This window comes from Glossina fuscipes, unplaced genomic scaffold (assembly GCF_014805625.2).
Source record: "Glossina fuscipes isolate IAEA_lab_2018 unplaced genomic scaffold, Yale_Gfus_2 86, whole genome shotgun sequence".
Lineage (NCBI taxonomy): Eukaryota > Metazoa > Arthropoda > Insecta > Diptera > Glossinidae > Glossina > Glossina fuscipes.
The window spans coordinates 2,911,127-2,926,475 of record NW_023998440.1 but is presented as its reverse complement, the minus strand read 5'-3'; the positions used below and the strand labels follow the sequence as shown (position 1 = coordinate 2,926,475).

Sequence of the window (15,349 nt, the reverse complement as noted above, 5' to 3'; positions counted from 1 at the left end):
AACAAAAAAAGAAAGTTTGCAACAAAATAAATAAAAACAATAATAGATCAAAATTGTGCCGGCATTTTTATGTTCTCTTAAAAACAGAGCCTTACTTGCAGTGGTTTCTGACTAGAACTCTCTTAACCGAAACGTTTTCGAATGTCTTTCGCATAATGCTCTCGTTTATTTTTCTGTTCATCAATTGTTCAAACAACCTGTTCATTCATTTGTGACTGCGACAGGGATCTCTTAGCACGAATTTGCAAAGCAAAGAGCGAACGTCCATGCGTTTGATGTTAAGCCGGTTTTGGTATAAAAGGACGAACATTGCAACAAGACAACTTTAGTCCTATCTCAGCAGTCGTAAGTCATCGTATTGATTTGAATAAACGCGAGGCCTAAGTGCACATATATTTATATGCATAAATATATATATAAATATATATATTCATATATATATACAAATACCTAACTACTAAATACAAATTTTGTAAAGAAAAAGTGAAAAAATATTTGCAAGAAAATTTAGATGAAAGAAAGTTTTATTAAAAAAAGAAAAGGAGATGAAAAAATAAAAATTTGGAAAAAAAACGTTTTTTATTTAATTTTTTTTTCCTGTACTTGAAAAAATCCTGTATCGTGAAATTCACATTTCTTTGTTTTTTTTTTTGTTTTTTTTTTGTTTTAAATGAACCGTATATTCAAAATGCGACAAACGCCGGTTATTGTTTTCGAACGTGGCCCTAAGGCAATAATTACTTTAGTTGTTATTGTGTTTGTTTTGAGCGCGTGCCTTGCGTCTAGCAATGCTTCGGTACTTAATAACATAAACAACGTGTTGCGCGACGTGCCTAAAAAAACTAAGCCATTGGCTATTAAAAATGCATCGACGAATCTCTCCGTCTCCGCCCCGGATTCCCTTGGCACAAAGACTGACGAACAGGAAAACAATACCGAAGAGTATAATGATTCTTCAAGTGCTGAACTGTTACGTTTTGTCGATGACAATGAAAGTGTTGAAGATATGGTTAATCACAATAGTAATGACGATGTTGACAATGATGATAATGATGATGAAAATGATTTCAATATTAATTTAAGTGATTTAGATAATAATGATGATAATGATTCATCATTAACAGCTTCCTCATCTTTAAAATCGTTATCATTAGAAGATCAGGTTCGCTTGTTATCAAAGCAATTGAATGTTTTGATGACACGTCGTCGCGAGGATTACGAATTATTGGAACGTAATTTATTAAAATCTCTAAGGATTACCATGGAAAAGGAACGAAAACAAAATTCAATTGCTGCCAAAATTAATGCCAACGTAAAGAATAGCGATAATAACAATTGGGATTTATCCAAACAATTGGAGCAATTAAGGTAAATGAGAAAATGAAGAACAAATATTTTCATTGTTGCAACGCGACTATACCTCTTTGTTTATATATAGTTTTTCCGTAAAGTGAAGTTTGACGAAAGCAACCTTTAAACGGTGAAATAACTTTGTAATCATGAAAAATTGTTTATATTCGGAGTTGGATTATTGAAATGTAGGCTACTGACAGAGAGTAATAGAGTTTTCAATATCTACCACATATCTTTAAAAGTATTAGGTCGCAAAAAAAAATTTCAGTTACCTGAGATTTCTTTTCTTCTCCTTACGCGATGCTTGACGAGACTATGAGTTTTTTATTTGCTTTCTTACTATCTTCTTTTCCTTCCTCTTCGTTCTCTACGTTTGCCGATACTCGATGAGGATTAAAGGTTTCTATTAATTTTTTACTTTTTTAAAGCTCTATAAAGGATGCTTACATAGTCATAAGGTTCAAACGGGAGTCTAGTCAAGATCATACCTAGCAAAGAAGTAAAAATTGTTTTCGACTTGATTGCTTATTTGACTACGATTTACTTGGAGTTTCTTACACTTCATTGCAGCACCTTTTGAGGATATCTTCTATTAAAGGAATACCCGTTGCCCAAATTGAAGCTAATTTAATTACCATCAACTTTTAAGTTCATAATTAAGTAGACTTTTAAGAAATGTATTGCTTTAAATAAAAAGCAACTTGTAGGCTAATGCGACCTTCTACGAAAGAGGCAGATTTTTTACATTTTATACAGTGTTGTGACTTAAAGGCGGGATCGAATCAGTTATTTTAGCTATTAGCGCGGCTTCCTCCTTTCATCGTAAAATTTTATCATTATGAATGTATGTTGAGCATAATAATGTACTTTAGAGAATATTTTTCTCATTTTGTCAAATCGTTGCATTAAAAGCTAATTTCATATTACACATATCCTGTGTTTGATGGATGTACGCCTATGTCGTCGACACAGTTAATTGACTAAAATGCTTGAAACCATTTTTGACATAATTTTATTTTACAAAACATTGTTGTGAAAGTAGAGAAACTGCAGATTTTATATACAAGTCAATAAAAACTTATCTTCAATAAATTGCCATAAAAAGATAAAACAATTTTTAAAATTGAAAAAGAAGGGATAGTCATAAATAGACGGTTGCGTGTATTCCCTTACTAACACACCCATATTAGGGGAATAGAAATTTGCAGAAAAATTCCAAAAAAAAAAATATTGAAACATTGTCTTTTTCTTAATACCACATCAAAGCAAGTAGAAAGAAGCGCGAATATCGGGCCGGCATAGTCAACAACAATTCCCCTGCACGGCAGGTCATATTTTAATCACGACTGGCTTGCGGGCATAAATGTGATAATTGCTCAATCAATAAAGTCATAGCACTTATCGATCGGGTATATGTCTTCCATACCTCCCAGGTCATATCCCTCTTTGTCCGCTTCCTTCTTGCTGGCGATCACCGTATTTATATACTAATTGAAGGCATGACATAGCATTTATTGTTTTACTGTTGCTTGAAATAGTGAAATAATGTTATATTTCTTATATGTATCGCGTATCATCCCCTCGATAATGGTCAATTAAAGATAAGACCGTTTGACCTAAAAGTATCAACTCCAACAAAGCTTTCTTTAAAGGTCTCAGTTACAAATGGTCGAAGACATTTTATTATTAACGCGAATATTTCCCATCCATGCGTTAAATATCATTTTAAAGCTTTTTCTCTTTCACCACATTCTTTTTGAACGGTGTGAAGAGATTTAATCCAATCGCTTAAAAATATCGCATTATTTAAAACTTATTTACGAAACTGCAACAGACGAATTATATCTTCTTTACGTTTCGTTAGTTTTGTATGTAGAGAATGCAATTTTTTTAATTTTCTTAAAAATATCCCAAACTTATGCAACGCAAAGAAAGAAGAAAGAAAGAAAAAAAAAAACAAAAACAATATTTTCTACTTAGCGAAACGGTTACGTTATTATTGCGGTCACCACCAGTGAACATCGATGAGTTATATATGCCATCAAGTTTGTAACAAAATGTAAGGAGAATCAAGAAATTTTCTTTGTTTTTTTTGTTTTGAATCAAATTAGCCTCCTTTGTCCGTCCACATGGTTTTAGGCGCAATTTTTTGTTATTCTAAATCTGACATTTACAAGGTTTCCTTAAGGATCTATCTACCGATCATCGTTCCGCACTTACGGAAATAGTGAGGGAAAACATAAAATATGTAAACTTGTTAGCATAACATGCTGAACTAGGGTACATATTTTTAAGATTACTTTTTGTATAGTCAGAAAACGAATTTGATCAACAACTAAGCAATTAAGAAAAAAATTGATGGTTATCGCCAATTCGTGGTTATATCCAGTAAACATCTTGTTTATACATATTTTCTTTTCCTTTTGCAACATCTTAAAGCACAAATAGGAAACTGTGTAGGTCAAAAATTTAAAAATTATCTATGACGGACTATAATGACGTAAGGCTATCGCTAGAATGCGTTGTCGTTTGCTGTGGTGCCACGTGGGTAATCTTTAAGCAACTATGACAATAAAATCTAAGGTAGAAATCAAGAAAATGATCTGAACGTATGCTTTCCTTTAAACGCCAAGTCTAAGGTGAAAGTTTCTTAAACATGTTTAAAGTAAGGAAGCATTAGTTAGCTTACGGGCTACGGCAGCTATATATCCTTTACAATCCTATAAGAACATGCAATTAACAGAATAGGTTGCAATCTTTATAGGAGCCCATAATTATGAAAGTAGTCTAAGTCAAAATTTAAAAAAATGGGTTTATCAGCTATTTCACGACACTTTATTCTAAACTAAATTAATTCAATGCAATTTTTACGATATCATCAAAAATGAATCATTAGACATCGTTTGCAATTTTAACATTGCATGGAATTCTTTTAGTTTTAATTAACAAAGAGGTCTTATTTAAAAATGTAAAGAAATTATATGAACACAGCCTCGACTTACTGAAGGGAAAAATCGAAGCACGCAGTAATGAGGAAGAGAAATTTTATCTCAGGCAAAGTCACGATATCCATTCGCAAAATGCAGAACGAGCTAGAGGACTAGGTCGTACAGAGGACCAGAAAACAGCAAAAGGCAATGCCTGGGAATATTGTGGATTCTCACTTGATTTGCAAAAAGCACTCTTATATCCAAAAATTTTTGTTTTGTTTGCTTATTATAAGCGAAATACTTACGTATACAATTCGGGTTTCCCAAATTTTCACGATGCCAATGTCAAGAGGTATGGGATGAAATTACTGCTTTAAGAGGTGCACAGGATGTGGTATCATGCATATTAACGCATATGGAGGGTATAACTATTACGATAGACCACAAATTTTTGGTATCTGCTCATACCTTTCTACCGAATGACCGAATGTGATGTTGGTTTGAGAGAAATGAAAATAAAGAAGCCTAAAAAGGGAAGAGCAAAAATATACGGAAACATTAAATTATTTCCATTATATACCACCACTTGTCTAGTAATGCAAGAAAAACATATGTTTACTACTATACATCCCTCCAGTTTTTCAAAACCATTTTAAGAATCTTAAGAACTCGTTGTGGATTATTTCATTAAAATTATTGTTCCTAATAAAACTCATACTTTACTGCTTTTTTTACTGGGTTAAGTCATTTATAGGACAGGCAGTTAATTTTGAATATGGTCTAAGTCAATTCAAAGGTCAAAAACAACTTTTTTGTATAAAATTCACACAAAATTAAGACCACTAAACTAAGACAAATCAAGACTATTAAAAATCTAAATTAAAACGCCGAATAATATAAATTTAATTTTTAATTTATTGAAATGCTATTCATTAAATATCTCGAAACAAGCAATATATGACTTAAAGCATTTTCATAATTATGGGCGCATGTATCTCTTTAAGGTGGTGGATATATGGCGCATTTCATGTTACGCTTATACGATACTCAGATTTTTCGATTGTTTCATAAAAACGAAAGTAGCATAGTAGTTCTACTGACAATAGTGACAGTATTTATATGTCACCCTAAAAACTTTTTGAATGACGTGCTATAGATTTCTTATGTAACTTTTTGTAAGCTCAGCATTATATCTTATCACGTGAAATGTGCGGACGAGTATTTTCGCGACTATTTATTATTATTATTTAACACCAATGCCACCAGCAATGTAGAATGTATTTACGAATTGTATTTCTGCGTAGGATGTCTTACCGGGGTGCAATAGAATATTTACATAGATATTATTTTTATATTGCTATCGCATGTTTTCCCTAAGCTGCAAAACCAGCAAACTGGAAGATTTTGAAAAAGGGAGGATAAGTATGTAGTGTTTATTTTTAATAGAAGAGAGGAGAATAATATTTATATACACAATTAGAATGCTTAAGTAAATGTTTTCCATCTTTTCTTTTTTTTTTATGTTTATCTTTATTTTATGTATTCTATGTGTGTGTTCACATCCTGTCTTTAGGATATTTGAGAATGTTTACCTCAATTAATAATTTAAAGCATGCACATGGGCCTTTGCTGTAGTGTTTAAGCGGTTAACTACATGTATAGATGTTTTCTTCTCAAAAACCATAAATTTACTTAAATATTCATTTATTTAATTGCTCAAGGAAAGGGAGAACTTTTATTTTCTTCTCACTAGGAAAATAAAAAACGAAACGATATCTAAACAAAAATATTTCTTCAGAAAATATAAATTCTTTAAAAAGTTTAATGTTGTTGAAGAGAGAAAAAGTGACGTCAATTTACACCTTTGCATATATTTTTTTAAAAACCAGTAATTAAAAAACTTTCAATTTGAAACTTTTTTTTCATGATCAACATTTAGGCAATTGTACATATTTTTGATATTACATAACACTGTATAGTAATTGCACACTCTTCGAAAATAGTTAGTCGCAAAAAAAAAAAAGAAAAAACAACAAATGCAAAGCACAAAACAAAACACATTCAAAAGGGATCAAAAGAGAATTTTCAAGTAATTGGTGTGAACGATTTTTTTTTTTTTTAGTTTATGTGGTTTGCATTATGCATTAACACATGATAAAGTTTGCCGAAATGTATGCTTTATTAAAAAGTTTGCACAAAAAAGCCATTAAAAACCGAAAAAAGTTTTTACAGTATTTCCCTCGAAATTTTTCAATTCTCTTTATGTCACCAACATACACGGACATGCGAAAAGTTATGTTTCTTCCTCTTTTTTATTTTTTTTTTACTATTAGAATTTGTATGCAAAAACGTTTAGTAAAATTACTTAAGATAAACTTATAATCAGGAACTTTTCTTATTTATTATTATATAAATTACCTTAAAGTATGTTATAATTTGTTGGCAATTTGTTTATTTTATAAATAGGCCAACAAATTTTATGAAACGTTGAGTTGAATTGCAAAGAAATCTCCTAATCGAGAGCGCGGAGAAACTTTATTAAAATATTTTTTTTCAAAAATCTATTCTTTTTTTTTTTATTTGATTTGAAAAGAGAAGGAATAATATGAAATGTTTTTATGAGTAGTTCTTATTTTTACATTTTTACTGTTCAAAAATAGTATGCAGTCAAATGGAAAGAAAATTTGTTGCACAATTATTTTTAAAAAAATTTTCTGAATGAAACAATAAACAAAGGCATTATTTTATTTGTTGAAATTTAACAGATCGGAAATTTATGCACAATTTGGAGCGAATTGTGGATGCCCGTCACTTGACTTGATATATTAAAGCTATTTGGCTTTTTGAGAACAAAAGTTATTGTTGTTGTCATTAGTAAAAAGATCGAGATTTTTTTTCTGAAATCAAATTCCTCGTAGTAGTTTACTTTATATTTCATGTTGTTATCTGCTGCGGTTTTTAAGTTAACGAGTTAAGTACTTTGCATATTTTTTGCATTTTGGGGTTATTTCCCTTGAAGGATGACTGCTTACTTACAAGCAGGTAAATATTAGAAGTTTCTTTAAGAGTGTATAGTCGTGATTTGAGCATATCTCGTTGTCCAATCGGTTTCGCCTGTCTGTGCTCTTGACTTGAGCGGGAGGATAAGTGAAGCGATTCTATCAGATGTGACAAAATTTGCTATTGAAATTTGACCGATAATCAGGAAGATGCGTATTATAAAAATTATTGAATTTTGGCTTGAGAGAAAAGAAATGGCGGAATCACTAAAAGATTATCGGCTGCATTTGTAGAAGCTCAAAGTCTCGCAAAGGAAAAGAAAATTTCTTATTTTGCAAAAGATATTATAGTGCAATAATGTAAGTAGCTTTTACTTGGAAGTTTAAAAAAAGAGAGCAAATAACAAAATTAGATACGGCTCTGGCTAAATCTTCTCATGCACTCAACACATTTTTCTTAACTTGAATCGTACTACGTATCGTTATAAGGAATAATATCACTTTGTGACTCAGTCGTTTATGGAAATCGTGAATATAATAATCAACACCTTATTGTTACCTTAAGTAGATTTATGTATCCAAACAGGAGCTACATATAAACATAAAATATTATATACAGTTCTTATATTTTTTGGAAAGGCAGTATAAAAGTTCAAATATTGGTCTCAACGGTATATCATGGCGCGATTAAAGTTAAAAGAAAAGTGACGAAAAATGAAGAAAACAAATACAATCTGAAAACTCATATATATCTAATTATGTAACTTATGAGTAATGAGTAAAGAAATTTTTGTTTGTTTCCACCTTACGTTGTACCACGACCGCGTCTTTTGATCGGATTGGCCAATCTGCATTAAAGGATTTCCAACATTTATGTCAAATTTAAAGTTAATATCTAGTGCTGCCTTGTGGGTGTTCCCAACGTTTCGCCAAGATGAATATACCTTTGTTCTTCGTTGGTGGCTATAAAAATGATTTTTTCGCTTAAAAAAAAATTATTTTGTCTTTTCTTGTCCATATAAGAAACATCGTATATAGTTGCCTTTTAGGCTTTTTTTAGCTTCAACGTAGATACTTTTCGTAGCAGTCATTCTACCATTTGTTATGTCAATCAATCACTCAGTCAATCTATCCATCTGTCAATCAAATTTTACATATTATGTCTCTTTTTTTTGTTATTTACTTGTTCATAAGAACTAACACATCTTGATATTTACATTTCATTTGCAAATTTATGTGCATCACCGCAAAATGCTTGTGGCTGGAAGGAAATATGGCAAAATAAAGATAATAAATTTTGACATTTTTCAATCATGCCCTCATACATTTATTTTCAAAATAGTTTGCATGAAATGCTTTATTAAGCATTCATTACAACTTTATAAAATTTGAGTATGTATTACGTCATGTTTATCCGATATGTAATTTGCTTAGTATGAACTGTATGTGTTAGTTCATTGCAGTGTAATTAAATTATTGGAAGCAAGGAATAGTTTTTGTGTTTGAATTTTGGTTTTTGTTTTATTCATGTGTTGAGACTTACAAATGAAAATTTAATTGCAACTTTAGCTTTGAAATTAGCCACAAAACTTATAGACAATTTTCCTTTATAAACATTGTCAGGCAGGAGGGCCTTATAATGATGGCTCCTTCTCTCTATGCGAAGTAGAGTGTATGGCTTAAGGCATATTTGGCATATTTGACTGGATACTTACTTGATATTGTCTAGCAGGACAATTTCCTGCAAGTGACTCGGCTTATCCGCATCTTACACAATGTGTCGAATATATTTTGTGAAAATTATCTGTTGCAAAGCATCAATCTTAAATGAAGCGTTATTTTATTTTATTGTCAGTGATGCAAACATCTTCCCAAAGTCATCCATTGCTCGATAAAATTTGATAAATTTCATAATTATCTATATTTAAAGGTAGGCTGTATTGTGTGGAATTGTTTTATGCTTAAAGGCAGGCAAATGTTCTTTACAATTATGTAAATGATATTGGTTTTAATGGTCAATTATTGAACTGTTGACATAACTGCTCTGTTTTCCATTACAAATAATAGTAGAGAGAATTTTAAATAAAATGAAGGATTTCAAAAAAGTTATTTATGTAAAATTTCAATTTATTCCATTTCGTTGTAAATGAATAATCAAAAGTTTATTATTACTACATTTTCCGATAAAATGATATATATATGTGTGTTCTTTCATATCTGCTGTTTAATGCAGATATCAACTTTTGTTGATATTCCTACGCAGTGGACGATTGGTTTGTTATTGAAATGGAAATTAAAAACTTTGCCTATATTTAATCTTTTGCTTGTCATGTTTGAACATCAAATTAACATTAAATTGACTTTTCGAAATTTTTAGAAATGTTTTGGCAAATGCCTCTTTTTTTTAATTTTTTTTTTTAAATCCATGTCCAAACGATGACTTTATAAAAAGAATTTAATGTCGTTATGCTATGCAATGAAATATTTTATGTAAGACAGCCTTCATGTATATTATGGAAATTTTCATGTAAATCTTGAACTGTGAATTTTTTCATATTAAATTGATATTCAATTCAATATCACTTTATGTAGCGCAATAAGTATTTCAATATGTGTATATATGTGAGAACGAACTAATCTGTAAATAATGATTTTCTACCGGATTACTTGTATATTGCAAATAATCATTTCCTTCCGGGTTAGATGTAAACCATAACATCTATATATATGTGTGTATATATGTACATTAAATATTTGCTCATCTGTCAACCACGTTCTCCATTGTTTCCGTTACAGGCAAGAAGTCCAGTCCTTGCAGACGAAGCATTTAGGAGGCAATAATGAACGTCTCACCATTGAATGGTTACAGCAGTCTGTTGGCGAGTTGCGTAAACAACTTGTAGAGTTACAGCAAATTGCCAGCAACGCTATGCGAGACGTAACAACGCGCACACAAAGTTGGGAAGATTTGGCAACAATACGTAGCGATTTTCAACAACTTAAACTTGAATTAGCTACAGTTAAAGAGCGTCAACAACAAACCGAAGTTTATATACAAGAGTTACGTGAAGAGACCCAACAACAGGAAGAAGACTTTAGGCGTTTATTGCAAAATAAACATCAAACACAACAACAACAAACAATAAAGGATGCAAGTGCAATTCAAGGCAGCAGAAGCAGCAGCAGCAGCAGCAGCAGCAATGAAGAGACCATGGATGAGATTGAAAATATTCAGGTAAGCTTTTGTTGTTGGCTAAAAGCAGCCGCAAATTTTAAAACTTAAGCAAAGAAGCTTTTAATCCTAAGGAGGTTTTCGTAATTACCAAATGTAGTTTTTTCACAAAGCCAAGTCATTTTAAGTTTAAAACTATTTGGTTTCAAAAATTGAAGTTGACATGAACTTAAAAAGATGTCAAGTCAAATGGGAAGGAAAGAGAAAAACTCGAGCATTTTTCAGCCTAAAGGCAAAGAGCGCAAAATTCTTTGCCAAATATCTTGTTACTTTCACTAACCGTACACGATGTCCCTTTTAGAGCTGTGTAGATGCTTTCGCCTCTAGGAAAATCTCACGAATGAAAAATTTAAATTCAATTCTTGTTGCTTATTATATAAATAACACACGTGTAAGGAAAATATTCTGGAAAAATCTCTTTAGAAAATCCCTATAAAATCCATGACTGTCAAAACGATGGAAAAAATTCGTTGACAATAGCGTTGCATTTATGACTGTCAACTTGTCCTTTCTTATACTCGTTTTATATTTTATTTATATTTATGTGCATGTACGAGTAAGATGTGGATGTGTGCGTGTGTTTGTGTAAGTGTTGAACGATTTTTGTGACAAAGCATGTACGTGCCGGTCTATTTCTTATTGTATGCAATATCTAAGCAATCTTTTGAAATCATTTCACAAGTCTTTTGAAATCTAAAATTCTTTCTATTGTTACTATTGTTTTAATTCCAAAATTTAATTAATTTGATTCGTGCGAAAACATAAAATTTAGAAAATTCATTTATGGTTTTTCAAAAAGATAAGCTTAAGTGAGGATTGATTTTGTTTTAATGGAGAACATTTTAAGTGGGTTCATATTCACATTCGTTTGAAGTTCTGAACGAAAGCATGAATACATAAAAATTGTATCTTTTATTTTAATTCAGATGCCAGAAGAGACCAACAAGATTCAATTATGGTTATCGATCTTTGCATTGGGATCTTTTTATTGATTACGGTAATAAAATTGAATGTCAAGTTTTCTTCAAATCATATCATTTTTCCAATTATAAGGACTGCATAGTTGGCTTACTTATGTCCAGTTTCTCGCTTGGGCGTCTCTATAAGACCTTGCAATTTTTGCGACTCGAAAAGTTCTAAAGACAAATTCGATGTTTGAAAGAGACAGACATGGGAAGGGACAAATATAAATAGTTATGTCTGCTAAAAAATCGAATGTTTCGAATTGTTAAGTTGACATATTGTATCATTTCCATCTTTTTACTTATTGGTATATTTTTTAAGAAATTAAATTCCTCTTAGGATCTATTGAAGACGCATGCGTCGTCTTCTTCGGGTTCATGAGAAAAAACTTGTCTTTCCTGTCATTCATTTGTATAACGAGTGCGACCGAATCTTGTAGCAAAATGCATGTAGGATTTGCGGAGGAGAATCCGTAAACTCGGCTACTCGAGCTGTCAGAGTAACAAAGGGTGTACTTTAGGTTCATTGATTGACTTTTGATCTTCTATGTACTAATACCAAAGACGCTCAAAGATCAAACTAATGTTAAAAATTTTTTTCGATTATTGTGGCAAACCAAACGGTTAATAAGGAATATTGAATAATAAATAGATTTAAAGAAGAAAGAGGCAAATTAGTCGTATTTTTTCGACAGTGTAGTACAACTGATACACTAGCTATTTTTGAATTGCTTAAATAAAAAGCCGCCAACCAAAGTATCTCCTAATGCAAGCAACTTGTCTGCTCTCACAAAAACGATTCCTCTGATGATGATGAACTTAAAGGATAGCGCCCAATTACAGTTTCTTCGCGATTGCAATCGTGTATGTTTGACTTTGAACATCGTATTCTAAGTCTTATTAATCGGTATTCATTTTCTACTAATTGTTTGCGTTACCATATTATATTCCATGTTGATTTTACATAAGGTACTATGGCCTTGAAAAAATAAGCAGAATCTGAGAATTGTTGTTTTAAAAATCGAATATCAATGTAAACTTAATATTTTGAAGGTCGGCATACTGGACAGTATATTAAGGTCTAACAGATATTTTATGTCTAACTGTATTCGTGTTCAAACAAAGAACTTCGTGGCCGCCTTGTACCTTTTCTCCACTCCACAGTGAATCAGCTGTGAAGCTGTTGATCTGCTGAATTTTTAGAAGAATAAGAAGGAAGTTTGTTAGTTTATAAATGGAAGTTGAAACCCAAATGGAGTTACTGTAAGATGAAGTCTACTATCGAAAGCTCATTTGAGCATAAACATTTAATATTCTTCTACTTTTTCGCACGAAAACTTGAATGCAAAAGAGAAGCCTTTATATTGAAAAAATGAAATCGATTCTTCTCAAAACAATTGTGTATTGTATACGTACTTACTTTCTTGATTACATTTTGATTGATTTCAGAACAATGTCCCAAAATAGTTAAAATCCGCAAATTTTATATAAAGTATTCTATAGAAGACTGTTGTGCGTGAAATGCTTAGACGCTCCTCACCGGTCAAACGGATCGATTAAGCCAACCCTCAAATCGTTGGCAGTGATTTCCAGTACTTAGTAGTAGTTGGCAGTGCTAATTTTCTTTTTCGCTCCTCACTTGCGTGTTTTTAGTACAGTTTAAGTACTACTTCAATCTTACAAATCAAATAAATAGCAAAAGTCGAACTCCAAATTTAGGGGTCATTACAATAACGAGGTGTTGCAAATGAAATGAGTCAATCATTATAATATGCACTTTTGACTTTGCTATGTAGTTTAAAGGTATCATTATGAGTCTTGTTATTGTTATTCGGGCAATATTGTGTAGTTTCTTCAAAGGAACAAAATATTTTTTTTTGATGTGATCATATGAAATGGATATAAAAATCAAGAACGAACGACATAAATGTTATGCGATAAAAATATTTAAAAATGTAAAAAATATATAAAATATGGGAAGAAAGTAATTCGTTGTTGTAGCAATTATAGTTAATACTGCAGCCGTAAAATCATAACACGTAACATTCATTCTATGACCCGCACCCTTATCGTCGTTCTTCTCCTACTTTCCTTCTGAGCAGCACTCTGCTTCAGGTTATTAACAAAAAAAATTGACTCAATACACAATAAATAGTTTACATCATTTTTCAGATCATCATAGAGAAAAAAATATTAAAATATTATCTGCACACTGCTTTGCTTACGTAGATACTTAAATTTCAGTCATGGAATTTAACAATCGTTGATTTCGGTGCGCAGTTGGTGAACTTTCGCGAGTTTATGATTTTATAGCTGGCACTAAGGAGACTACATTAACTATTTATGATATTTAACTGAACAAGAAAGTGGGTACATAAGTATAAGCCGGTATTTTAAAAGATACTTGAAGGGTGTCAATAACCATAATTTCATTAAGGAAATTTTATGCTTGTTATCGGTATAGGGAAAAGGAATAAACTCTAGGATTAAAACAGAATGCGTTATGGTAACTAAGAGTATAAGTTAAAGTTTTCCTTTATTATATTTATTTCAAATCTAACCTGATTATGTAAAACGGGACCCGTGGGTATTTAGATATGTACTGATTACGCGGTTAGTTACGCCCTGAAATAATAGTGTCCTGCTAAAGCGGCGCAAATTTGTTAAAGCTTAGCAATTTGTGACCTATAAACACTTGTTGCTCACTTTGCTGCATAATTGTAACGCGACCTCTTAATTGAATTTCTATATCCTACATCACTTGCGATACAGGTATATTAACTTTGAATGACTTAATATAGACCTACATTTTATTATACCAGAAAATGATCCTGAATTGATAATTTGCCTGTCTGTCTGTCCATTTGTTCATATGATGTCTATCCATGTATTTCTGCTTTCAACGTATAGGTCAGATTTTTGAGATATTTTTATAAGAGTTAATACATTCTGAAGTGCTTCGTCTGAAGGGTGAAAGGTGATTGAAATTTTTTCGAATCGGATTGAAATTTTCGAATGTTTCCCGCATAATGCCTTACTTTGAAAAATTGATATATGAATAACTGCATTAAGCGAGGTAGGGAGTTTAACGTTGGACCGTGAACAACTATGACGCTTTTACTTGTTCAGTTTAGTTATAACACTGGCAATCCATGAGCATTAAGAAGATTTTATGTTTTGATGTGACGTGCAGAATCCGATAGAGACATTAGCCTGTAAACTTGATAGAAGGACCCTAAGTGAATTGATTAATTCATAATTGAGTCTACATTGACTTGGTTGCATAAAAGAATAGCTCCTCGATGAACGGGCTGAGACGTTGAAATAGATTTCATATAATTTGATTTCACCATGATGTAGTGCCCGTTTATGTCTTTGGCCAATTTTGCGAAGAAGGAGATTCCTAAGATAAATCAACTTCAAGTAATAATCTATTTTGCAAAGCATGCTTGGAAAATAATTGAATGGTTTTTATGCTTGACCACAGAAGACATCATGTAATTCCGCTTGCAATGCCCAAAAATTCACAATCTCGGTAAAGATTATAGATTTTGAATTAACGTGATATCATGTTTATTAGATTTTCATAGGCTGACTCCTTCATACTCCCGATCAACCTTCCTTCCATTTATTTTTTCCTTGCCTCAGTCCGTTTCTCAATCTATTCATCTCTTCTGTTTGTGCATAGTCCCCCGCCATCTTAGCTTGTTTTTTCTGCTTGCCCATTCCATCCCCCCATTTAACTTTCAATTCACTTGGCCATCAAGTTGAACATCATGTCTAGAATAGTTAAGAGGTGAAAAAAGAGCAAATTTTCAATCACGTTCCGTAAGTGAATTGGAAATCATTTTTAACTAACTTGATATTAAGTAA

The 15,349-nt window shown here is 31.7% G+C and overlaps 1 protein-coding gene across 1 annotated transcript in view; it reads left to right on the top strand.

Annotated features, from left to right (window-relative positions):
- Positions 1-569: 569 nt before the first annotated feature.
- The window catches only part of LOC119638265 (protein scabrous), a 30,079-nt gene continuing 15,299 nt past the window's right edge, over positions 570-15,349 (top strand). The window contains exons 1-2 of the mRNA XM_038034944.1: positions 570-1,368; positions 10,079-10,517. Of these exons, the coding sequence (XP_037890872.1) occupies positions 671-1,368; positions 10,079-10,517 (1,137 nt within the window). The 5' untranslated portion in view covers positions 570-670. The remainder of the gene's footprint in view (positions 1,369-10,078; positions 10,518-15,349) is intronic.